This window comes from Apodemus sylvaticus, chromosome 10 (genome assembly GCF_947179515.1).
Source record: "Apodemus sylvaticus chromosome 10, mApoSyl1.1, whole genome shotgun sequence".
NCBI classification, from domain to species: domain Eukaryota; kingdom Metazoa; phylum Chordata; class Mammalia; order Rodentia; family Muridae; genus Apodemus; species Apodemus sylvaticus.
The window spans coordinates 107,238,779-107,264,561 of NC_067481.1; the positions used below are offsets into that span (position 1 = coordinate 107,238,779).

The 25,783-nt window shown below is 42.5% G+C and overlaps 1 protein-coding gene across 1 annotated transcript; it reads right to left on the bottom strand.

The window, feature by feature from the left end:
• Positions 1 to 4,296: 4,296 nt before the first annotated feature.
• Positions 4,297 to 4,726, bottom strand: LOC127694513 (developmental pluripotency-associated protein 5A-like). Its single transcript, XM_052196007.1, is given in 2 exon segments — positions 4,297 to 4,647; positions 4,649 to 4,726. Coding segments are annotated over 2 exon segments (429 nt in total).
• Positions 4,727 to 25,783: the final 21,057 nt, after the last annotated feature.

A 25,783-nucleotide genomic window follows, 5' to 3' on the forward strand; every position in this document is an offset into this window, starting at 1 on the left:
TCTTTGAGGCTCACCCACACTACTCTAACTTCTCCCTCATATCCCCACCAGCAAATCTCTGTAAATTCATTGCTTCTTGACAGAAACTTGAGTGGAATCAATTCTTCGGTATGTCATTCATACTTTAAGGAAGTTTGATAATATCTCCTAGGAAAAGTCACACAGCAGTGTCAGGTCCCAAAGACAAGGAGGACAAAATGCTAACTGTGGTGTCTCTTTGTATATGGAAATATCTGCTTGGCAGCTAGGCAAGCTCAGCATCTGAGGCTCCTCAGCATTTCTTACCCTTCCCCTCTAATGCTAAACCTCTCCAGCCGAGGGGCTTCCCTTTCCTCCCCCAGCTTCTCAATCCAGCGGAAACCTGCCCTTTCTGCACATGAGCTCTCTTGGCTCATGCCGCGGACCACCTCAGTCAGGTATGGGGGGCCCTGGGTTGAGGGTTCTCGAAGTGCAGGTGGGCAAGGAGTCAGTGGTGACAAACAGAAACAAACACAGAGGCAGTTTGAATCTGAGTGTATTTTGCAGCTCTCAAGCAGGCAATTTTATACATTAAACCAAATATGACAACTCTTAGAAACCACATCCAGCGAAATAATCAGGAATACCAACAAGGATCATTTGGCACAATAAAATACAAAAATCATCTGAGTATTATGACTCTAAAACTACATGTTCAGTGAATCACAAACAGAACAGGTAACATCACTATCAAAATATAACAATTCTAAAAGAATGCATTCAATAGTGCATGGTCATCCAAGGCTAGTGGCACATTCCCAAGAACAGGATAATAAATCTTTATGGTCAATGCTCTTAACCACTGAGCTAACTTTCCAGCCACTATGGTTAATTATTGCTTAACATCTAATGCCTGATTTTTTGTAAATCTTCAAAGCATAAATTTAAACTATTTTAATTCTTTTTAATTAAGGCTTTCTTTACCATATACCAAAACCCAACTCCAATGATACATGTGTAGCCATATGAAATTTTATTGTTGGGAAATAGTTTTGTAAATGATTTGAAAAGTAAAGCGTTGGTTTCCCTGGAGATAGGGCCATGTTAGTGACCCTTCTCAAGGAATGGTTTCATACCCATTATTCTTGCTTAAGATCATGATCTAGGTTACCAGGAACCTGTAACTAAGAAAAGGAATGAAGGAAAACAAAACAGAAAAATGGCCGTGAGAACTATGGCTCAGTATGTTTGTTCCAGCCGAGAGTTCCACAACCAGGTCCAGGAGACCTCCTTCTTTTGAAGCCTAATGCCTCAGCCTGTGGAACTGTCCCCTACTGGGGTCGGTGCGGCAGGCTCGCTCTCTCTCCTTCCTCCCTCACTGCCCTCTTCTCAGGGTCCTATTCCATCTCGACCCTTCCAGATGCCCCTGTCTGTCCTCCTTCTCATCACATGCAGCACCAGCCTCCTCAACCATCCACCGGAGCACTTATGTCCTCGCTGCCACTCTCACGGCTCGTCTCCTGCGGCCCAGGCTAGCCTCACTTCCCAGAGAAGCTCTTCCCAGTCTCCCAAGTGCCAGGACCGCAGGCTCAGTCACCACACCTAGAAAAATGGTTTGTTATTTTTCATATTCAGGTCTTGTCATTCTTCATTAGGGCTATGAGTGGGAAGAAAAACAGGAAATAAACCCAAGTGGGAAAGGGCATGGTAAGCCTGTTCATTTATTTGTAAAATTTCATCTAGGATTGCATCCATCCTTTGCTCTATTATGCTGCACTGCAGTATAAATTATACATTTGAAAAACCCAGAAAGGAACAAGTTAGTCAGACACATTCCAGACCCACTTTCGACTCTCCGTTTCGATTCCTGCTTCAATCCATTGTCACCTTAAAACACAATGACCTTGTATTTTATATAGATCCAGTTTCTCTTCTATCCATTCGTGTTTTTAATTGCTTTGGGACACCCTATTTAATCCCCTATATTCATGTTTTAAACACTTTCTGGCTTTAATAGAAACCTAGATTCCTTTTAGTATGTGTTTCGGGGGGGAATAGAATTAAATATCTTTGGTTCTCAAAAGAGAGATTTTATAGTTTTTGTTCAAGAAAAAAGACTGTCATGGCAACATCTGGCTGGGGCTGTTTGCCATGGTTACCAAAGAATGAGGTGACTGCAGAGAAGATGGACCTTAGAAGGTTTCCTCCTGTGTCACCCAGGAGGAGTTCTGCAATAATGACAGCTACTAGTAACTACTTACTAATAGTATCTGTGTAGCCCAGATCAGCCTTAAGCACTTTAAACATTTTAGTATATCCAGCACTCCTGGCCTACAAAGAAGAAACTGAAAGGGTTTCTGAAACAGGCTGCACTTTAAAGAGCTGAGTAGAATGGCAGGGCAGCTTCCCTGCACCTGCATGCTCTCTGTCCTAACTGCTTCCAGTACCAGAGTGACCAGAATCACCGGGACTTCGTTGCCATCCTGAGACCTTCGAATGCCCTTCCCTGCGAATCTTCACTGACCTGTAGAGTGGCATTTCTGAAGTTACTTCTTACTCAGCCTTGTCTTTGTGGGTGGCTTTGTAAAGAAGGGACTCAAGGTCGCATCAGTGAACTAGAACAAGGGGCTGGGGAGGTAACTTGCTTGTCAACATGTTTGTCTTTCGGACATGAATGCCTGAATTCTATCTTAGGATAGATATTCACACATACTCACACACACTCCTAAGCATGCACACACACACACACCACATACACACAAACACACAGACACAGACACACACACACACACACACACACACAAACAGTGGCATGTGGCACATGCCTGTAATCCCAGTGCTGAGGGCAGAGATGTGAGGGCTGGCTTGTCACTCTAACCAGTTCATCAAGCTCTGGATTTGAGCAGACCTGTCTCAAAAAAGGATGATAGGGACAGCTGAGGAAAACATCTGATATTGACCTCTGTCCTCCACGTGCGTGCACACATATTACACACACACACACACACACACACACACACATTCACCTAACATTCACCTACAGTGTTAGGGTTATACCTCATCGGTTTAGTGTGTGTTTAGCACACTCATTGTCATTGACGCTACATTAAATTCCCAGATCCCAAAGACAACAACAGAAAACCAAGTCTGGTTGTCTCTCAGTCTCCACAGGAACAAATTCAAGCAACAGTGGGCGTGGATCACTAGTATCCACAAAGACATACCTTAGAGGCCTTTGCTTCCTGTCATTGTTCACTATGCACAATACAGTATGGCAACCTGCTACATAGTGCTTATACTATATACAGGGGACTAAAACAGGAACAATAAACCTTGTAGGTTAAGGTTAAGCCAGTTAAGAATAAGTTCTTCTTTGTTCCATATTAAATCCTTGAAAATTAAGATTTCTATCTGTAATTAAGAATAAGTTGCTGTTTCTTATATCTGGCATAAAGAGCAAACTGTGTCTTTCATCCTATACCAAGCTTGCAACCCCATTCACATGATACATATCTTTACCCTTTCCACAGGAAAAGAAAAGCTGTGGGTTCCTTCCAAGTCGATAAATCAGGCATGACAAAGGGAGACCTCCTGAAGACCTTGGTGACAGAGAAGAAATGGGAAGCTAACATAATCAACAAAATAGGTGATGTATATGCAGTGATGGTTATGTCTCTGTATATGGGGACAGCTCTGGTACCAGACTAAAATGTCTATACCCAGCCAATAACAATTATTTTTATCTAATGACTTGTTATTACATACTATCTGTTATGAGGACATGTCTACAAAGTATAGTGCCATTTGACTATGTGATCAAGCTACCCTGAAGAAAGGCAGTCATCTTTCTTTATTGATCTTCATTGACCAGTCTGTGCACCCTGCATACTCCACATGAATGTCTTTGCAGAACTACATGTTGCTTTTAAGTTTTATATACCTCAGGATGAAAGAAGAGAAAGATAACCCTGAAAAGATTCACACTCCGGGATGCTGAGATCCTGGGACCTTCCACTCCAGGTTCGTGCTTGACTCTATTTCAACTACATCGAAGCTGATTCTTTTAAAGACTGCTTCCAGAATGTTTCCGGACCAGCTAGCTTGCTTATCCAGCCTTTCAGACTGTCATGGACAAGATGTCAGCTAGGCAGTGTCACAGCTAGACACATAGTGACTGGAAGGCAAATGATGCCAGCTAGCTCTCCTTTTGTTGTTGTTGTTTCTTATTTAAATTTTATTATTCAATTAGAATAATAAACTTGAGAAACAGATATTCACATCAGAATGCACAGCAGGGATCCAGGAATATCTTCTTAGACTATAAAGGATATAACAAAGTTAAAAATCATGCCAGAACCAAACACTGGCCACAGTTTGTGTCCAGGTGGGAGTCACAATGACTGGAAACTTGCTTCCCTCCAAACACTGGCCTAGTTCTAGGGTCTTTGTGGCTTCCTCCAGCTTAAGTATTTCTCTTGCCTGGCACAGGTGGCACCTCTCAGCCATGGACTGAAGCATCCATTTAGTCCGAAGCTTGTGGTCCTCAGAGCCATAAATTAAGACCTCGGTAAATTTGGAAGATTCCAGAATCTTCAGCTCAAACATGGCTTTGTTCACCTGCACAATGTGAGGCATTTGAGATCCCTGTGGGCCAAACAGAAATTTTAGCACCAGTGTGTGGGCCAGGAAGGAATACTTCTGGATCTTTCAGGTCTTCAGGAACTTTGACCCACAGGGATATATCTTCACGGGTCACAAGGGTTCCCATCTTAATTCCTGACAAGGAACCAGTTTTCAAGGAAAACTAGATCAGGCTTAACCTCAATGGCCAATGGCTCCAGGATCAGTAAGCTTAGCACAGTCTGTAGTCCAACTCCCCAACAATGGTCAGCAGCAGCTGTGAATGAAAGTCCAAGGATCTAGTAGTTACTCAGTCCCACAAGGCAAGCAAGTGAATAAGAGAGAGTGAACACCAATTTTCCTACTTCCCTTTGGGCCCCCAGATGGGAATTCTTTGCCTCAGTTCAGCTGAAAGCAAACAAAAAAAGATCATGGTCCCAGTTCCCTATGTTGGGATAGATGGTTCTGGTTATTTTAGGAATTATAGACATGTTGTCATGTAAGGCATACTTTACAATGTAGCTTTGGGCAGGGAGGGAACTAGAGAGCTTAAACTCAGGGATTTCTACCTTTTCTTTTCTCTTCTCTATCCTTCCTTCTTAGGTAATGTGAAAGGGGTGGGAAAGAAATTGGGTAAATAGTAATATCATAGAAATTATAGAAATAGACAAATAGGGATAGGTTAGCAAATTTACCCTTAAGCAAAACATTACATAGCTATATCTTAAATTGGTAGAGATCTTTATAATTAATAAAATGATGAAGTTATAATCTCTTACATTGGCACAGAATTTATTTGATACAAATTTAAAGTTTTCATTGCTATGAATTTCTTATTGATATAAAATTGGGATTAATATTGTTACTCTCATATTGGCATTGTGCTTATATAACACATTTAAGAAAAAAGGCTTAGACCCAGTCCTTCTACAATTGCTATTACAAACTGTTTTTAGATAATTAAGCAATACCAGTTAAGGGCCAGATAGCAAACCCATGATCCCGAGTTAATTAAAAGGATGTTTCTGAGATATTTCAATTAGAAATGACTGAGAGTAGTCAAGGCTTAAAAGTTCAGAGATGCTTTGGGTAGATAGTCTTCAAAGGTATCAGAAGGCCACAGAATATGATGTTTATGGACATTTCTTTATTAAAGATCATTTGGCTAGAGACCTGTCTGCTCCTGAGAGCACACCTCTCTTGGATTCAAAGAAGAAATTGAGTGTCAGTGGTGTTGCTCCAGTAGTGGTTAGACAGCCACTACACAAGAATTGCCTCATTTCATCTACAGACAAAATACTATGCAGAAAAAAAAGGACACACTATTTGGAATATTCGACTGACAATCTCTACCAAGACAGGGTAATCAGCCCTTCAAAATTCTTCATTAAAAAGGTCTGTCAGATGATCCTGGGCCAGAAGACTGAAGACTGATGCTCCAATGTCCAGGTGATCAGTAGTCTCTATAAATTGGCTAAGTTTTGGAAGCTATATTTGGTGTTTCTCATACTTTCAGATAATATTGGTTGTTCTTGGATTTCTGATGGGGTTGAAGCTGCCAGTCTCATAGCCAACTCAAGGTGTTTAGCACTGAGAAATATGATATAGATTTGAGAGAATGGTTTTCAGATGGCATACAATCTAAAGCCAGGGTATGAGTCAGGTATAGAATTATCAGTCTCTTAAGTTAGGATTGATGACAGAGGTCATATTTAATTGACAAAAATGATGGACTGGGTGTTAAGTATATCTTGCACTTTATAAATTACAAAATAGTAATAGTTGTGCTTAATTTCTATCTGAGACAAATGAGTCTTTTAATTGGACAGAAAGGGGGAAGTGTTCCGGATAGCCGGGTCTTTTTGATGCAAATTCTGCTCTCCCAGGAGGGGCTGCAAACAAGTACTTAATCACATAAAAGGGTACCTGGTGAACCTTCTCCCCACCTTAATTTTTCAAATAAAGGCTAGAGCTGGTGATTGGGCAGTAGGAGGGAAGGTGGAGCTGAAAATTTTGGGGGAGAAAGAGAAAGGAGGAGAGAGAGTAAGATGGAGGAAGAGGAGGTGAAAGGAAGATGGAGCAGAAGCCCGTGGCTTGGAGAAACCACAAGTTCTATGGGATCTCATAGATGACAAATGTAGTACTGTAGTGGGAGATCTGCCCACTCTAGGTGTGCAGCTTGTATTCCTATCAACTGAGCTGGGATTCCACTGACTTTTGGGATTGGAGGTTTACTGCAACACCTTTCCTTTCACCGTATCTTTCTAACAGGGGCCCCAAGCTTCATTCCCAGGGCTGACACGGCAGCTATCAACTACCTGTAACTCTACCTCTGGCAAATCTAATGCTCTCTTCTGATTTTTTTAGGCACTGAATGAATGTGGTACTCAAACATACATGCAAAGAAAACCACCTATACCAATAAAATATCATAAAAGCTAAATTAAATTTACAACATACTAGATATCATAGTATTGCTTGCAATGCCAGTCCTGGAGATGAGTGGCTTCCCTGGGACTCAGTGGCAAATTTCAGATCAGTGAAAGAGTCTGTGGCAAACAAATGCTTACAATCAATGTTTATATAAATAAATAAATACAAATAGTGTCAGAGAAATGATGTCTAAAGTTGAATGCTTGTCTCCACATACACTTTACACACACATACACACACACACACACACACACACACACCACATAATGTATGAGAGTCTGCTGTTGTGATTAGGGGGCAAAGAGTCATTTTAGTATTACACAAAAATGATTCTGCAAGCTATTTGAAGAGCTCAGAGCCTGTAGACAAGGGCTGCATATGAATAGGGAAACTTTCATTAAAAATTCAGGAATAAAAGGCCATGTGAAAAAGGTTAGAAATAATTGGTATTAGTTAGCCCAGAAATGACTAAATGACCACTAAATACCCTCTTTAATTCTTCCCCAAACAGGATATGCTCCATCTCTTTATTGCCCTTAAAATACTCATGAAAAACCTGGAGACAGTGACATTAAAGCAAAGCAAAGCAAATGAGAGGCCATTCTTGGGACCTTTAGAGTCTCGCAGCTGTGATAGTCAACGCTGCCCTGGAAGACATTCTGCTAAGTGAAATCAGCCAGGTTGAGAAAAAGAAAAAAAAATGCATGGTTTCATTTCAATGTGAAATCTTGCAAAGTTAAGTTTATAGGAATAGAGAGTAGAAAGTTGTGCTGTGAGGCTGAGAAATAAGGAAGAAAGGACACATCTGTCCAGCAGCATGTGAAGTGAAGTCATTGTAGGGGCTACATGCCCAGAACAGTGGACAGAGTTAATAAGATTCTGACTCACTCATGATCCAATAACAGAGGTGGACTTCTCACCCCACAGACCTCCTCCATGCCAGGGTTAGAGCACTAAGAGGAAGACTTTGGAACTTATCACTGAGGACAAGATGAAGATGTAAGACTCATAATCCATAAGTTCATTAAAGATTCCTTAAAGCATCATTTATCCAAGATTGTGCTCATGACAGAAAATACTCCAAAAATAAGAGTTGCCATCCTCCCTCTGGGGTGCAAATATTCACGCCCTCAAATGAAATATGGATTCAGTGTTTTCAAGTAATGCTAAATTTCAGATCATGATCATCAGGGCACATGTCCCATCATCTATTCAAACCCCTGGGCGTGTGTGTGAAACAAGGGACAAGCTGCCTACAATCAATCAAAGAAAGATTGTAAACAGGGGCTCCTATGTCTCCCAGACTGATATTCAACACTCAGATTCAAATGATCTTCCTGCCACACATTCCAAGTTCAAAGTAGATCTCTGAAGAGTTACACACACACACACACACACACACACACACACACACACACACTCCTATGTGAAGTCATGAGTTGTCAATTCAGGACAGTGTGTGTTTCAGGCTTGGTACAGTTGGAAAGTCAAGTCTCTGTAGGAGGACATCCATCATTCATCTTGATTTTTTTTTTAAATGGGGAAACAGAGAAGACTGGCATGGGGCATGTTGGTGTCTGGGATTCTCAGGTCTTTAATCACTTGAATGCCAGACTAGGTTTCTACCTTGCCCAGGTCTCTGCTGCTGCCACTGTGTTAAACCCAATCACGAGGACCTTCCTGGGAAATAAGGACTTGCTTTTGCCACAGAGCAGCAGAAGAAATAAAAGGTCAATTCTCAAAAGCCCAGCTGGGAGCCAGCTCTGCCTCTTCTGACCTTCCAAACTCCACATTAGAAGGGCAATGATCTCAACGATTTACCAGCATGGGCTGCTGAGCCTACAGCGAGGTGAAAGGCTGCTAAGGGGCTGAGGTAATGCTTAGGTAAATGTATCATTCCAAGCAGCCTGAGTGTTTGTGTTCTGGGAGGGCCAATCTTCCTATACTGAGGGAGAGAGGGAGTCTTGGTAGGGTCCCAGGTACCATGTCCCAGTCACATGTCCATACAGAAGAGATGACTTTAGATATCTGCATCTCATACACCCAAAGTGGGCACACCCTGTAGCTGAGGGTAACCTCCACTTTATTACTGATCTTCTCATCTTTACCTCCAAATGCTGGGAGTACAGGCACAGGCTTGCATCATTGTGTATCAAGGCCTGCTTATGCTAGGAACTGAACCCAAGCTTCATAATTGAATAAGTACCCTCCCTACCAAGTGGGTCACACACCCAACTTCAATGTATACCGTTTCTTAATCACATGGAAGGGTCATTTTCAACACACCCCTTTCTTGGGAAAGCTATCCCCTTTTCTTTTCTCTAGTTTCCATCCCTAACTAAATCTTGAACCCCTTTAACACCCTTGCTTTACCAGTGTGTGTTTCTTCTGATTTGGGATTTGGGGGAGAGTTATAGACTGACTCATCCATCCTGGCTTCTGCTGGCTTCAGTTTCGGGGATAGATCGAATTTAAGCTTCTTTGAAAGGAGAAAGGGAGAGAAAGCCTTCACCATTGTCTGCCTTTAAAAGCAGAGCAGACACAGACATCCTGATCTTAAAATATAAGATAGAGTGTCCACAACTTAATCTGTCACTGTGCTTTTCCAATGGGAGTTTCCTTTCCAATGCCTTTCTGTTAACCTAGAACCTGCCTGTGCTCTGTTTTAAAATAGGGTCTGGGTATGTTCCAAGCTCTGGCAGTGATCTTCAGGGAGCCAAGGAACTGATCTAGCTCAGCAGAGCAGCAACTGAGATCAAGACTAGGGGCTGGAGTGGGAGTGGGAGGCAGTTAGATGGTAGAGAAAGAATGCTTTTTACTTCACAGGGATTCCTTGAGTTGGTGCATTGTGGTGCCAGCAGCAAGAGACACAGGTCCACTGGGTCACTTCCGCATCATGCAGAGGTCAAGTCAAGGGTTTCCTGGTCTCAATGAGAAGAAAAGACTTTCAGAACTAGCCAGGGAAGCCACTATGTGTCTACTAATGCCTCCTGCAAAGGGTCTGCCCGTCCTCCCGTGTCTCTAAGGAGGCTGAATATCCACCCTCTATCTTAAATCTTCTGGTCTTATTGCTGGCACCCCATTTACATTTGAGGGCCTGATTCATTCAGTCAAGATGTCTGCACTGATATTACAGCGTAGATCTGTATAGATGGTAGGAATAAGCTGTCAAGGATCCTTTACACTGTTCTATACTGTTTTTGTAATGTTCAGAAAAATATGCATGAATATGTGTTTTAAGATTCAAACTTAAAAAAAAAAAAGAAAGAAATTTCTCAAAACAAAACTCCTCAGACCAAATAAAACTAGGTTGTCAGCTAAGAGATGTGACAGCGTAACAGGCTGCCTTGTCCTCCCCCCCCCCTCTCTCTCTCTCTTTCTCTCTCTCTCTCTCTCTCATTAAAATAAATTTCTTGGAATATTCACCAGAGAAAAAGGAAAATTGTGGCTCTGAAATCCTAGTTGTTCCAAATAGAGTGGGAAAGGGGAAGAGAAAGCCCTAACACAGAGGAACGGAGGAGTCTGGTGAAAGTTGTCATGGTCAGATGTGAGCTCGCAGCCTGGAGTAACCACAGCCACCAGAGAAGGGAAGACGAGGATCGCTGGGGTGGGGCTTGGGGAGCAATAAGGAGGCAACAGCAGAGTTCAAGTGATCTGATTGTGGGAAATGGAAAGGGGCTGTCTTTAGGGATGGGGAGAGCAGTATAGGAGAAGGAGGGTAAAACAACAGTAAGGATGTCTGAAACAGTATAAGGGATCATACCATTGGCTATTTACCTTTAAAACCCTGTAGTTCATGTAAATCTGTATATAATTATACATAATTTAAATAATTTTTCTTATTTTGGGCTAACGGTGCTCCCTCTAAGAGCCAAAGGCTACCTAATAAGACCTCAGCATCTGACATAAGCAACACTCTCTTGAGTTGTTGCTGGGCTGTCCAAGAGCCTCTCAAATCACATGGGCTAGTGATATTGACAGTGATCGTGTCCCAGCCACTAACCTTGAGGTAGAAGGTAAATTCCTGTTTCTGAAGACTCCATGCACTTCAGACACAGTGCCCAGAGGCTACCGAGCTAGAACTGACCTGCAGGCCTCCTCCATGAGGACTAGTTTTCATGAAGCTAGAAGGTGTTATGCAAGCTTCCTAATAAGGGAAGCAGCCAGCTGTCCTACACAGCTATGGTGTCTATGAAGCACAGCAAAGACCAGCACAGCACAACTCCAAGAGGCCTTAGCCACACACAGGCAACTAAGAAATTCCAAGAGTGGGAAAAATATTCTTCCCTAGGGAGCAGCGTACCAGGTGACTAGCCAATACCAAGCACTGCGTATGTGTAGCCAATACCTGACACTGTGTATGTATGAGTGACATGCAGACTGAGAAGGTTGCATTTAGCACTAATATTTAGCATGGAAGAACAATTAATGATAAAGGAGGTCATGAATTTGAGAACAAGTAGCATATGGGAGGGTTTGGAGGGAGGAAAGAGAAGGGCAAAATTATGTGATTATATTATAATCTCAAAAATAAGGTTTAAATAAAGGTTTGCAATAGAGTTACATGAAATAATGGAACATAAAAGTACTTGATAATCTTTAAAATATCAAGCATATCTAGATGACAATAGCGGTGGGTGGTGTTGTTAATACACGGTAGGGCATTACCCATGTGTTCAATTTGATGCCTTTATAATCAACTTGCCATATTCCCAGCCTTTATATTTTTATTTAGTTCACAGGGACTAGTTATTTCAAACAAGGTAATAAAATTTCCATCTACTGCCTTGTTCTATGGCTTATATGACACACCCGGGAAATTTTAGCATTAACAAAATGCCATACCTCATAAAGCACCCACTGGCACCCCTTCATGATTCTCCTCAGGCCTGCCTTCATTCACTTTTCTTACCTTCTTTCTTGTCGTTTATGGAGTCATCTGTGTATCAATCAAATTTAAGCCTACTCTCTTTTTTACTTCCAAGTAGGGGCCTGGTCCAGAAGTCCAATAACTTATTTGCAAAGAGTCTGTTGGCCTGGTGAGGCAGTAATTGTCATACAGAAGCCATCTCCCAAGATGGTTGTCTTTCAATAGTCACTTGGCCCTGGCTTCATGGAGATCACCTTGTATCATTTTCATTGCTGTTAATGATGCAGTCAGAACCTATATAATAATTAACATACATATATATGAATAAACATATGTAATAGTATATACAGAAATCTAAAGGTCACATGGGTGGCATGCTTCCCAGTATGTTCTCTTGTCCACATTTGCTATGTTGTACATCTCCCTCTCCTGTCACTCACTGTGTCAGTCACAGGAGGTTCCCATAGCATTAATGTGCTCCTAGATAACAGCCCCATATTCTGATTTTCTACATACACATAGATGTTCTTCATCTCAAGATTTATTCTTTACGAGTCCAGTGTCACTACGCCTCGTCTATGAAGGCATCAATAGATGGGTCTTAGTTTTCTTTACACATTTTAATATGCTAATATTGTGTCCCAACCATTTATGACATTCTCAAGGTGTCTGCATTCCTCTTGGTGTCTCCAGGTCTCAGCACAATCTTGGCAAAAAGCATCTCCGGAGATGCTTGTTGAAAAAAGAATCAAGCATATTGACATGAATTTTGATGCTACATTTTGTGGAGACAATGCTTCCTGTTTTCACTACAGAAATACAGCTCCTAGCATAGCTCCTGGGATACTGTCAATAAATATATGTTGAAAGAATGAAGGAAGAAACAAATGAAGATATGCTGGCTTAAGTATTTTGAGAGTGGGACTGCCATCCCTGGGCCATCTCAGATCATCTTCTTCACTACCCTTTCCTCCAATTGACATGTTTAGTCTTGGCGTACTCATTGGCTTATGGAATAGCATATGACGTAGGTAGTTCAGACTCACAGATTTTGCTTAAAGTCTGACCACCTGAATTCACATCATGACATAACTTCTTACCCTTAGATGTAGCTTCAGACCAAACGTTGGACCCTCATTGGCTTCTGTTTCTGAATTTTAAAAATGGCAAATCTTTAGATATACTGATACTAACTCCTAGACTACTAAAGGATTATTTTTGTGTTACTTTAAAAGATTCTTAGCATAGTCCTGAACAAAGAGTAAATGTTCCCTGTATTATTATCATCACATAAATTGCGATGTGGATTCAAGGTAATATACTTAAAACCAGATTATATTCTAGAGAAGTAAGTATCACAAAAGATGTGTCTTGGCCTGCAAGATGCTCATATCATATAAAGTCAAGCATTTAATATGTAATATGTTCAATGAAGCAAATAAATGAGGCCAGCAGAAGTAGGAAGGGGCTTCATTGATAAAGTGATATAAACAAGAGATCTGGAGAGTAGGATTCTGAGTTAGAGACTAGAAGAATAAACAGAAAACACATCTGAGCAGAGCAACTAATGGAGAGGGAGCAAAGAAGAGAAGGAAGGAGGCAGGGAAGGAGAGAGAGGAGAGAGAGGGACCTGCACTTTGTTCTGCGTGTCATCTTCCTGTCCCTGTTTGTTAGCATTCTGTCTAAACTCCACTCCACTCCACCAAGTAGGCCTGGCCCACTATAAAAGGGGATGCTTGCCCCTCCTCCCTCTCTTGTTCCCTTGCTCTCTTGTGCTCTTCCCTCCTTGTTCCCTGTCCTCTAACCCTTCCTTCTCCCTTCCCTATTCCCTTCCCCATCTCTCCACACATTCATGGCTGGTCTCTTCTCCCCTCCCCCATCTCTCTGCCTTTCTCTGCCTCTACTACCTTCTTAACTCCCCTCCCCATGCCCTGAATAAACTCTATTCTATATTATATCATCGTGTGGTTGGCCCCTTGGGGGGAAGGTATGCCTTGGCATGGGCCCGCTGAAACATCCCCTACCCCTTTACCTGACTGCACCCCTATAGAATATATTCTTTCTTTTTATCTTTTTATAAACACATCACTGTTTACAGAGGGCATTTGACATTCCTGGTCAAAGCTGATATGACCACGTTTGCAGAATTGATTCTCAAAAATACAGTGACAAATACAGAGGCAGATGCTTGCAGCCAACCATTGGACTGAGCATGGGGGCCCCCGATGGAGGAGATAAAGGACTGAAGGAGCTGAAGGTGTTTGCAACCCCATAGGAAGAACAACAATATCAACCAACCAGACCCCCCCCCAGGGCTCCCAGAGGAACCTGGACCCATGGCTCCAGTGCATATAGCAGAGGATTGCCTTGTAGGCTTTCAATGGGAGGAAAGGCCCTTGGTCCTGTGAAGGCTTGAAGCCCCAGTGTAGGGGAATTCCAGAGCAGGGAGGTGGGAGTGGGTGGGTGAGTGGGGGAGCACCCTCATAGAAGCAGGGGGAGGGAAGATGGGATAGAGGGTTTCTGGAAGGGAAACCAGGAAAGGGGAAATTTGAAATGTAAATAAAGAAAATATCCAATAAAAAAATTCTCTAAACAAGCTGGGATATAGCTCATTTGCTAAAGTGCTTGTCTAGCATATGTGAAGCCCTGGGTTCAAGTCCTAGCACTACATAAACTAGCACATACTTATAATTGAAGCAATCAGGTGGTGGAGAGGGGAGGAGAAGAAGTTCAAAGTCATCTTGGACTGCATAGCAAACTCAAGGCCAGTCTAGTATACATGAAGAGCCTGTCTTCAAAAAGAGAAAGAAAAATGCACAAAAGAGATCACATGGCTTAGGATGAATAGATGCTTTGAGTATTTCTGGACAGAAAGGTCAGGAAAGTAGTGGCCTGAGTTCAATGTGTTTGGGGACTTGTTTCCTACATGCCGATAGGGTCCCAGTGTGCTGAGAATCTAGGGAAATGGCTGAAAGATAGAAGGATCATTTGTTTCTATGTCTGGTCTCATAGCAAGGCCAGGTAGAAAAAGAAAGAAGACCTAAATCTACCATGAGGGCTGGACGGAGGTGTAAGCCTGGAGAGGTCAGTTCAGGGCCTTTGGAAAATTCCTCCAGACCTGTTCCTTAAATGTCACACTGTTCTGCCAGTTACATCCTGCCTGATGGCTGCTGCTCTGAAGATTGTATGGCTGTGTGGGGTCACCACCTCTCCTTCAGGTGCAGGATGATGACCCCAGCATTCTGGAACAATAAATTCCTCTTGTTTTTGCATCAATCCCCACCTCTGCATTGTTCACTGGGGATGGGGGAGGGCCCTGGTAAGCTAAGGCTTGTCAGAGTCTTACAAGCCTGGGTTGCCTGAGATACAAGACTGCAGACATTTGTCACTTTAGTCCTAGTCTAACCTGCAGAGAAACCAAGATAGCTTTCTTCATGGGTTTGGCATGAGTTACAAGTGGGAAGTCATGGAATAAGTGTGAACTAGCCAAGATTTCAGGAATTTCAAGCCAGGGAGCACATGTTTGGTGCACCAGCGGCATAGCTTGTGTGCAATGATCCTCATCCCTTTCTTCCTCTGTGTTCCTTTTGCTCCACTTTCCTCCCCCTCCCCATATTCCCTTCCACTAGTTCTTTCTTGTCTTATAGAGGTAGTATATGCAAGGTAATAAAGTTGTGACAGTATGATGGCTTTGGACTCTAACAGAGATTAGAGCAAAATGAAGCAGCATTGTTAGTGTGGAGCTAAAGAGAGCTTTTCTCAACCTTTCTGGATTCTCTCCCTCTCTCTGTCTCTGTCTCTGTCTCTCTCTCTCTCTCTCTCTCTCTCTCTCTCTCTCTCTCTGTCTGTCTTTCTCTGTCTCTCTCTGTCTCTGTCTCTCTCTCTCTCTCTCTGTCTCTCTCTCTCTCTCTCCCCTCACTCATTCCTCCCTTCCTTTCTTTTAAGATATTGAGAGACTGACACAGAAATATGATTTTCGTTATATTAAATATCATATCGCACAATAATGTCTCCTTTAAAAATCACAGATACATTTACAATCAAATATACTACGTGTCTGTCCACTTGGATTTGAAAGGAGGAGAGACATGCCTTCAATGACCTTAGCAGTGTCTGACTTAAATGTTAGGTTGGCCATGGTCCTTATGTCTCTCATCTGTGCCCAGCAATGTACTTATCAGCTCTCATGCCATCCTGATCATCACAAAGGCACCTTCTAATGCTGCCAAAGTCACAGACTTACCTGTCAACTTCTTCACTTCTTATTCTGTGATTGAACTAGAAAGGAGAGCATCCTCCTCTGAAGGGTTTATGTAAGGGAGACCATCTGTGACCCAGCTCCAAGGCAGACTGTAGATACTTCTCTGTCCTCTGTACTTACTTCTCATCCATGGTTCCAGATGTTGAACCAAAGTGATTTCTGAGGTCACCTCTTCAAAATCTGTAAGCATTACAGAACTTGAAGAGGCAAATAAAACAGCATTATTCTTTGGGTGGCATCTATTTTTTCTTTATTTATTCACTTTACATCCCAATATCAGCCCTTCCCTCCCCCCACTACCCTTTCCCCCAGGACATCAAGTCACTGCCAGACTAGGAGAATCTTCTCCCACTGAGGGATAAGGAGGCTCAGTTAGGAATGGGATCTACAGGCAGGCAAGCAGGCAACAGATTCAGAGACAGACCTACTCCAGTTGTTGGGGGATCCTCAAGAAAACCAAGCTACACATGTGGGGGGCTAGGTCTAGCCTAGTGGTTAGTGGTTCAGCCTCTGAGAGTCCCCAAGGGTCCAGGTAAGTTGACTCTGTTGGTAAAGAGAGCTTTTAGCTCAATAGCTTTTCTCAGTTCTCCTGGGTAGCCTTTCAGTCTTAATTGTGTGTGTGTGTATATGTCTCCCCGTGTGTGCTCGCACATCTGTGCACATAGATACATTTGCATGTATGTTAGCAAGCATGTCTAGGCCAGAGGTCCTCTTTGACTGCTGTTCCTTAGACACTCGTTACCTTGTTTACAGAGACAGAGCCTTTAACTTTGCTTGGAACTTTCTGATTAGACTAGGCTGAATGACCAGTGAACTCCAGGGATGCCCTGCCTACACTGCTCCAGAGCTGGGATTACAAACACACTCTACCACATTCAAAAACTATTCATGGGCATTGGGTATCTAGCTGGGATCCTTACAGTGAAGTGCAAGGTATGCTCTTCACAAGCTGAGCTATATCCCCAATTCCAGGTTTGAAGAAGTTTAAGACAAAGTAGGCCCCAGTGCTGCTGGAGTGTCTGGTGCACAGTGCTTTTGTGGATGCAGTTCATCTGACAGCATAATGATAGTCTATAGAAAGCCCTCTACTGGTAACTACCATAGATTTATAGAACACACATCAGTTTAACACAGACTTGCATGCCTCCTCTAATTAAATTTGAAATCAGTCAGAACTTTATGCAAAAAGATGCTTATGACTGAAATAAGAACAAAAAAAGAAAGAAGAAAAAAAAAAGAATTAACATGTAGGAAACTGAACACTTCCTCAGTGGGATATTTCAAAGCATGTAATATGGACCTTCCAAAGAGTGTGTACTAGAAAATCATGTATGTCCCAAGGATGCATTTAAAATATAGAATATAAAATTGAGTTTACAATATGATCTCAAGAGAACAGTTGAAAATGTAAGCTGAAGACATTGAAAAGTGAACCCACGTAGTTCTGGGCTTGTGGATCGTCAGGGTTTAATCTCTTCCTTCTAATTTTGTCTTTTTGTCTACACTTTTTTATAGCTACATTTATTCCTTTCATAAACTAAACAAGCATGCTTTACAAATCCAGTCTTTGGGGGATGGAATCAGAGGAGTATGCTCTGTTCTAGAGGGATGGAAACCGTCTACCCTGTGATTGTCAAAACAGAGATTCACTAGACCATGCCTCCATCTTACCCAACATCTATTTTGTCTTGATGTCAAGTGCCCATGTGCTGGTCAACCCACTCTTCTTGTTCATACAGCACTCTCTACTTGTTTTTTTCCATAATATTTGTGAGCAGTACTGTGTTTCCATATGGTTCCTAGCACTCTAGTTCAATTACTCCAACCCATATGGCACCAACTTTACCTTTATAAAAAAAATCCTACTTTATCTATTTTCTACATAGCTGTTCAAACACAATCCTTACTCATATTTGGCTGTTTAAGTTTCAGAGTTTCCTCAAGGGCTTAACTTTCTTTTAATTTTGTTCCATCTTCAAAACTTAGGCAAGGTTAGCATCTTCTTCATAGGGTTTATGTTGTATAGATTAGCATAAGTACATAAAGTACTTGTCACTAGGTGAAGGGCTAATTTTGTCTATGAAAAGACTCCAAGAGGTCATGAAATTTGTCTAGCTACATTTTAACTTAGATCTTTCCAAGCTCCAATCAATGTCTTTTCTAAAAAGATATATTTCATTTTATTTCATGCAGATGAATATTTGCCTGCTTGCATGTATGTACAGCAATGCATGTCTAGTTCCTGCTAAGAGAGTAGAATATCAGATGGTTGTGGGATGCCTGGTATGAGATCTGGAAACCAGAACTGGGTCCTATACATACTTTCTTTATGGTGTCTTTCCTATTAGACTAGAACATTTCTGAAGAATCAGGTATCAAAGGCACTGATAGGTGGATCAATTGATTATTCATGCAACATATATCCACAAAGCACAAAGCACATGCTGCCAGCATCTCCTCTTTTTCCTTTAGGTTTTATCTGCATTTCTCTATATGCCCCACAGGTGTATGCCCCTGCTTGTCAACCATAGGGGAGTCTCAGGTATCCTACCTACCTCGGTGCCATCCAGTTTTTGTTTTTTGAAGTAGGCTGTGAAGTTCCTCTCCCAGCCTTTGAATGGGAACTCCTGTGTCAGCCAAAATCCCCTCCACCTAGGGTGGTGTGCTCAGACAAAGGTGAAGCCTATTCTTCAAGGACCTCAGTGCCCCCTGAGAAACACTAGCCACCTGTGGAGCAACTGAACTGAATCTGCTGAGAAGCTTCCAGACTTTCCCCCCTGCCTATATATATTGGGAGTTCTTCATTAAACTTTGAGACATTGAATAGCAGGTGTTGTCTTGGTCTCCATCTCTTTTTTTGCCACCTTCCCATACATCCCCAGCTTCCCTTCCAGGTAAACTGTTAGATGTAACTGTGGGCAGTTACAGTAGGCCACTGACATGTCCACAACTTAACAAGCAGCCTAGTCAGACTAGCAAGGGAAGCAGGTGAGCCCCAAGACCCCTGGCTCACAAAACAAACAATCAAAACTGAGCATGCACATCTGTCAGGCAGCTTCCTTTCCACAGCTTGCTCCCTGATTGGGGCCAGGGAGACAGCCCAAAGAAGCAAATAGGAAATGAAGGATGATTGTCGGTGCTGACAATTATCTAAAAAGAACCAGCATGATATGACAACATGATATGGCAGAGAGTAATTATGGTAAATGAATTATTTTTAAATGAATCAGGCAGGCATGGTATCAAAATTAGGACTTGGAGACAAAGGAGCCAGCCACACAAAGAGCAAAGGAGATAACTTCTATGGAGAGACGACATAAAGGCCGCTATGTTGAATTGCTAGCATAAACACTTGAGAGAACAGCTTTTTGAAAAATTTGTTTATTAGGTATATTCTTTATTTACATTTCAAATGCTGTCCCCTTTCCTGGTTCCCCCTCCCCCAAAAATCCTATAAGCCATCTCCCCTTCCCCAATCAACCCACCCCTGCTTCCCTGTCCTGATATTCCTCTACACTACAGCATCAAGACTTTCCAGGACCAAGGGCCTCTCCCCCATTTGATCTTCAACAAAATTATCCTCTGCTGCCTATGTGTCTGGAGCCATGAGCAAATCCATGTGTACTCTTTGGTTGATGGCTTTGTTCCTGGTAGCTCTAGGAGTACTTGGTGACTCATATTGTTGTTCCTCCTATGGCCCTACAAACCTCTTCAGCTTTTTGGGTCCTTTCTCTAGCTCCCCCATTGGGGACCCTGTGCTCAGATCAATGGTTGGCTGAAAGTGCCCCCCTCTGTATTTGTCATACACGAGGAGAGCTTCCCAGGGGATAGCTATATCCAGCTCTGGTCAGCCAGCACTTGTGGGTGCCCACAATAGTGCCTGGGTTTTGCAACTGTATATAGGATGCATCCCTGGGTGGGGCAGTCTCTGGATGGTCTCTCCCTCAGACTCTGCTCAACCTTCTGTCTTTGTATCTCCTTCTGTGGGTATTGATTGGACCCTGCTATACCACTCCTGAGCATATACCCAGATGATTATCCCACATATAATAAGGGCACATGTTCCACTATGTTCATAGCAGCCCTATTTATAATAGCCAGAAGCTGGAAAGAACCCAGATGTCCCTCAATAGAGGAATAGATACAGAAAATGTGGTATATATACACAATGGAGTACTATTCAGCCATTAAAAACAATGAATTCATGAAATTCTTAGACAAATGGATAGATCTAGAGAATATCATCCTGAGTGAGGTAACCCAGTCACAAAAGAACACTCATGGTATGCACTCACTGATAAGTGGATATTAGCCTAGAAGCTTGGAATACCCAAGACACAATTCACATATCAAATGATGCCCAAGAAGGAGGAAGAACAAAGTATGGATCCTTGGGTCCTTTGTAGAAAGGGGAGAGAACACCTTTAAAGGAGAAGAGATTTATTTTGGCTCATGGTTTCAGAGTTCTCAGCCATTATCCCAGGGTCTGTGGTGAGACAGTGTATCACAGTAGAAGCATGTACTAGCTGCAGTGAAATAAACTATTAACTTCATGACAGCCAAGAAGCAAAATCAGGCAAAAAAGGAGGAGGCAAAGCCACCTCCGGCATCCAGCAGCCTATTTCCTGTAGCTAGGCTCCACCTCCCAAAGTTTTAGGACCTTCCACACTTAATCACCATATGAGGACCAGGCTTTCAACACATGAGCCTGTAGAGACATTTTTAATTTAAACAGCACCCTGGTTGGAAATTGTTCTCCATGTTGAAGAACTGAGGAACTTCTAAAGCACAGGCAAACATCCAGCTTTGGGAAACCTTTAGGAATGCCAAGAAGTTTGTCAGGGCATAGGGACAAGGCTCAGAGGTCAAAGCACTTGCTAAGAAAGCCAGAGAACTGCAGTTCAGATCCCCATGAGGCCTATGATTCCCGATTCAGAAGGCAGAGACAGGGATCCTCAGAGCAAATAGGCTAGTAAGACTATTTACATCAGTGAGTTCTGGGTTTTATTGAGAGATCTTGTGTCTCAGTTAGGACTGTTACTGCTGTAATAAAACACCATGAACAAAAGCAATCTGGGTAAGAAAGGATTTTTTTTTTGGCTTAAATATCCTGAATCACAGTCCACTGAGGAAAGTCAAGGCAGGAACCTGGAGGCAGGAGCTGATGCAGAGACCATGGAGGGTGCTTCATACTGGCTTGCTCCTCATGGCTTGCTCAGTCTGCTTTTTTATAGAACCCAAGGCCACCAGCCCAGGAATGGCTGCACCCACAGTGGCCTGGTCCTTTGCACATCAATCTCCTATTAAGGCAATCTCTTACAGGCTTGCCTACAGCCCAATCTTATGGAGGTATTTTTTTGAATGAGTCTTGCTCTTCTCAGATGGCTGTAGCTTGTGTCAAGTTGACATAAAACTAATCAGCACACCCTGTCTCAGTAAGTAAGTTGGAAAAGTAATAATAAATGACCCACACAGGTGTTTGCACACAGACAAAATATGTGTATATCTATGCAAATCACACACACACACACACACACACATACACACACACAACCCTGCACCACCCCACACTACCCTACCCCACCCCACCTTACCCCACAGTTTGGAGCCCCAGATGGTTACTGACTTTGTTTAAGGGAAGTCTTTGTTCTGTATATGAATTTCAGCCTTACATAGTAGTTACTGCTTTCACTTTTCTGGCTAAGGTCTTGGGATTTGAATCCACTGACATGGCTTCAGGAGGAAGTGAAAGGCAAAGGGCATGTGGAGGATGCTTCTGCAAAGCAGTATGTCAGAAGACACTGTGGGGATCCTTTGTTTCATCAAGTTAGTTTTCCAGTTGAGTCTCCAATACCTCTAATTCTGGGTGTCACCAGGAAATAGGTATGCTGCAGCTTGGTGACAGCCTTTTTCAGTGTCTATGGCAACCTGGGGCTGGGGCCATTTTTCTTTCATCAAAAGAAAGGACTGGCTTCCTGAAGATAAGTAAAACTCCATTGTTGCTTTCAACTCTTATAGAGAAAGAATGCAGAAGGGTAATAAAGATTCAGTTGGAAACTGCTAATGATATTGCATGAAATAACATGAATTAAGCAAACCACTTCTCTGCAGCCTGGTTATGGATGCTTCTGGATGAAAATGAAAGGACCAGCTTTGAGCTGTGGCCTCCTTTCTTATGCCAGCCATTATTTCTGATGGTGACTGTGGGAGACCTGTGTGTGTGTGTGTGTGTGTGTGTGTGTGTGTGTGTGTGTGTGTGTATGTGTGAGAGAGAGAGTGGGGGGGGAACTATGCAAACAACTGATCTTCAAGCTTGTGAATTAGAACCATTTACCTGTGTTTCTGAGAGGAACAATGCTATTAAACAATGCAGAGTTGGCAGAGGAAGAAACACTATTGGGTAGCAACTCCCCAGACTTGCAGATCCCATAGGCATGGCTCTTCTTCCCTTCTTATTCCTTGGACAGTTGTTTTCCACATGGAGGCTGACCCCACCACCTAACATCACAGAAAGCTTTTGAGGCTTTAGGTGGACTTTGAGATGAATCCTGTAACACCCATCTTGCATTTTATATCTTATTTTATTGCTGGTTCCTTCTGTGCTCCTCACTGTGGGATTTTAGAGTGTTTGCTTAATATGTGCTGTCCTCTTGTCTTATCTTGCTTTCTCTTAAAGAATGCATGCTTAGCTTCCAAAGTTTGCCTCAAGAATGCTCTTGGGTATAAAGCAAACCTTTGTCTCTAGGTAAAACTGTCCTCATATTTGCAATATGAGAATGTCAAGGTTTGAAAAGCAATTGTCCTAGCAACGGCTCCTGTGTTTGCTGCTGGTATTCCATCAGGTGGGGCTATTTTGAGAGTGTAGGTAGAGCCCACTTGGGGAAGTAGGTCAACTGGTAAAGTGAGTTGTTAGGAGTATCTTGTCCTTGTCCCCTCCCTGTCTCGATCTTTCCTATCTATGGCAATGTGTAGGTAGGGCTCTGTTTTGGAATGTTATCTTCAACAAAGTGAACTAACATTCCTGAAACCATGGGCTAAGACAGATATTCGCCCATTAAATTGTGTTCTAGTGTTTTGGCTAGATGGAATCAACATTGGGGTAAATACACCAACCCATTTGGCAAAGGACAGAAGTGGGTTGATTTTGTTCCTGATCACATTCATTGGTTTGACTTTATCAGATGATAGTGACCTTCATGTAAGCAGAGGTTGGAAGTGCAGTGGGTCCCTGAATCTAAGATCCTGGAAAATCCTGTTCTGACCAGTTGGAGAATGACAGATACGTGGAGAAGATCTCAGTTGTCCCAGCCAAGTCATTCTAGACCAGCCAGCTCCTAGTCAACTTCAATTGAAATATGCAGAACTGAGTTCCTAACACTGGGTATATCTAACCAAGAGAAGCCCAGTAAATGGCCATCATTGTACCACTGCATTTAATGAACTCTACTTATGCCAACTGGTAGCAGCACAACCAGGGAAGGCTGGTAGTTGCCCATCAAAGAGTAGGATAAGCCATAGCTCACTTCTGTGCAAGCAGTGTGTGGGTCACTACCCGCAACTCATCATTTCTTTCCAGTAAAGAACAGCAGTCTGGTTTAACTGAACCCTTCACTTAGAATGTCAAACAAACAACTCCTCTTGTTCAAGCAGTGAAAGGCAAGGAACTGTCCACAACGCTGTGATTCTTTTGTGGGGACAGGGAAGTTCTTTTGCATGGGCTGCCTGTAAGAGGAGAGAGAAAGCAGATGGCTCCCCCTACAGGACATATCTGACCATCCACGCAAAGTCACAAAGATTGCCCTTTCCTGAAACATGGTTCTGTTTCACAATGAGGGTATGTGGTGTGAGGAAGTGCAGCAGAAGCTGTTTGTATATGAACCCCTAAGGAGATGTTCAGCTAGGGTGACACAAGCAGAGGAGAAGGAACCAAGAGCACTGGCCAAGTAGGACATTGGTATTTTCCTTCACACCCCCAGCTCTTCCCAGTATTAAATAAAGTTGACTAAAAGAAACAAAGAAAAAAGTGCTAAACAAAATGTAGGGAATACTAACACATGCTGCTATATAAACCATGGATCCCTCTCAATAGCTCTACCATTTCTACCTTCTTTGCAGAGAAAGAAATCAGCTCAAAAATCAGACATTAAGTGATGAAACTGGGGTTCAAATGCAGTTTTGTGCTGATACCCATATTTTACCTAGCTTGCAAGAAGCTATGTGGAAAATTGAAGCATGGTATATGTCATTAAGCATTTGATCTCCATCAGTGGTGATGGACAGGAGACAGAATGTCTTCCTTTATAACCTGTTTGGAGCTCCCATATTGGAGCTGCTCGACCTACCCCTAAGCATGTTTAAGTCTTCCCTACAGCATCCTGAATTCTGCCTATGTTGTTGGTTTATTGTACTATTGCTATGACAGAAATACACTCAGCTCTCTCCTTTGATTTGTTTTATTATTGGTGTGTGTGTGTGTGTGTGTGTGTGTGTGTGTGTATTTGTGTGTATGCTCACGCACGCGCACGCTGCATAAGTACGGGGAGAGAATTGCAGGCTCTATTAACTTTATGGAGATTAAAGGAGAACTCTGGAGTGGGCTTTCACCTTCTCCCTTGTTGCTGCAGGGACCCTTGTTGTCTCTGTCTCTCTGCACACTGCAGGCTAACTGGGCCACAGGGTTCCAGCCTCCTTTCTCTGCCCTACATCTCACCATAGGGGTGCTGGTATTCTAGGTCATCAGGCTTGTGAGGCAAGTGCTTTGTGCCCACTGAACCCCCCTGCCAGCCCAGCTTTTCCCATTCTTCTCCCCATGCCATGTTCTTATTCTTCTAATTTAGCCTATTTGATTTATTTTAGAGCAGAATATTCCCAAGTAGCTAAAACTACATAATTATGCTTTATAATCCATTAATCTAAATGTGTGTGTGTGTGTGTGTGTGTGTGTGTGTGTGTATCTAACAGTATAAGTTCCTTTTTCAGAGAAAGAGTCCCTTCTCTTCAGTGCTTTACATTTTGTCCTACACCAGCCTTTGTCTGAATTTATACTATGGTAAATGGAAAAAACAAGCAAGCAAACAAACAAACAAAAAAACCTTCTTCATTGTCCTAAGCCACTTTCTACAATTTCATAATCCCTCAACGGACACTACTTACTTCTACAGTAAACAAAGTCAAATTCTATTTTGTTGCTCATCATCAACTTCATTGGCTTTGAATGTGACTCTAGTGTTTAGTATTTACCAGGATCTAAATAGGAACCAATAAAATGGAATCTACAAAACTGATGCAAATATGTGTGTGGCCAGTGAGAGAAGTGAGTAGATATATTCATTACCACAGTCAACAACATGTTTAGGAAGTATCTGCACGGCCACAGCTGAACAGCACTATGCACATGGAAATTGATGATCATGTGCACTCAACCTTTTGCAAAGTGCCTTTGTATGCTAAGATGTAAAAACATGAAGCCAAGTACTCAGTGCTTTGTTAAATCCTCTTGGAGTTAGAGCATTAAAGTAGCAGGTTTGCATCTGCAATTACCTCTGAGATTTTAAGTGGCTATAAAGGACTCCTCCATTCTCCTGATACAGGGCACAGTTCTCCTGTGGGGAGAAAGGGGAGAGCTGACCTGAAGCTAGCTA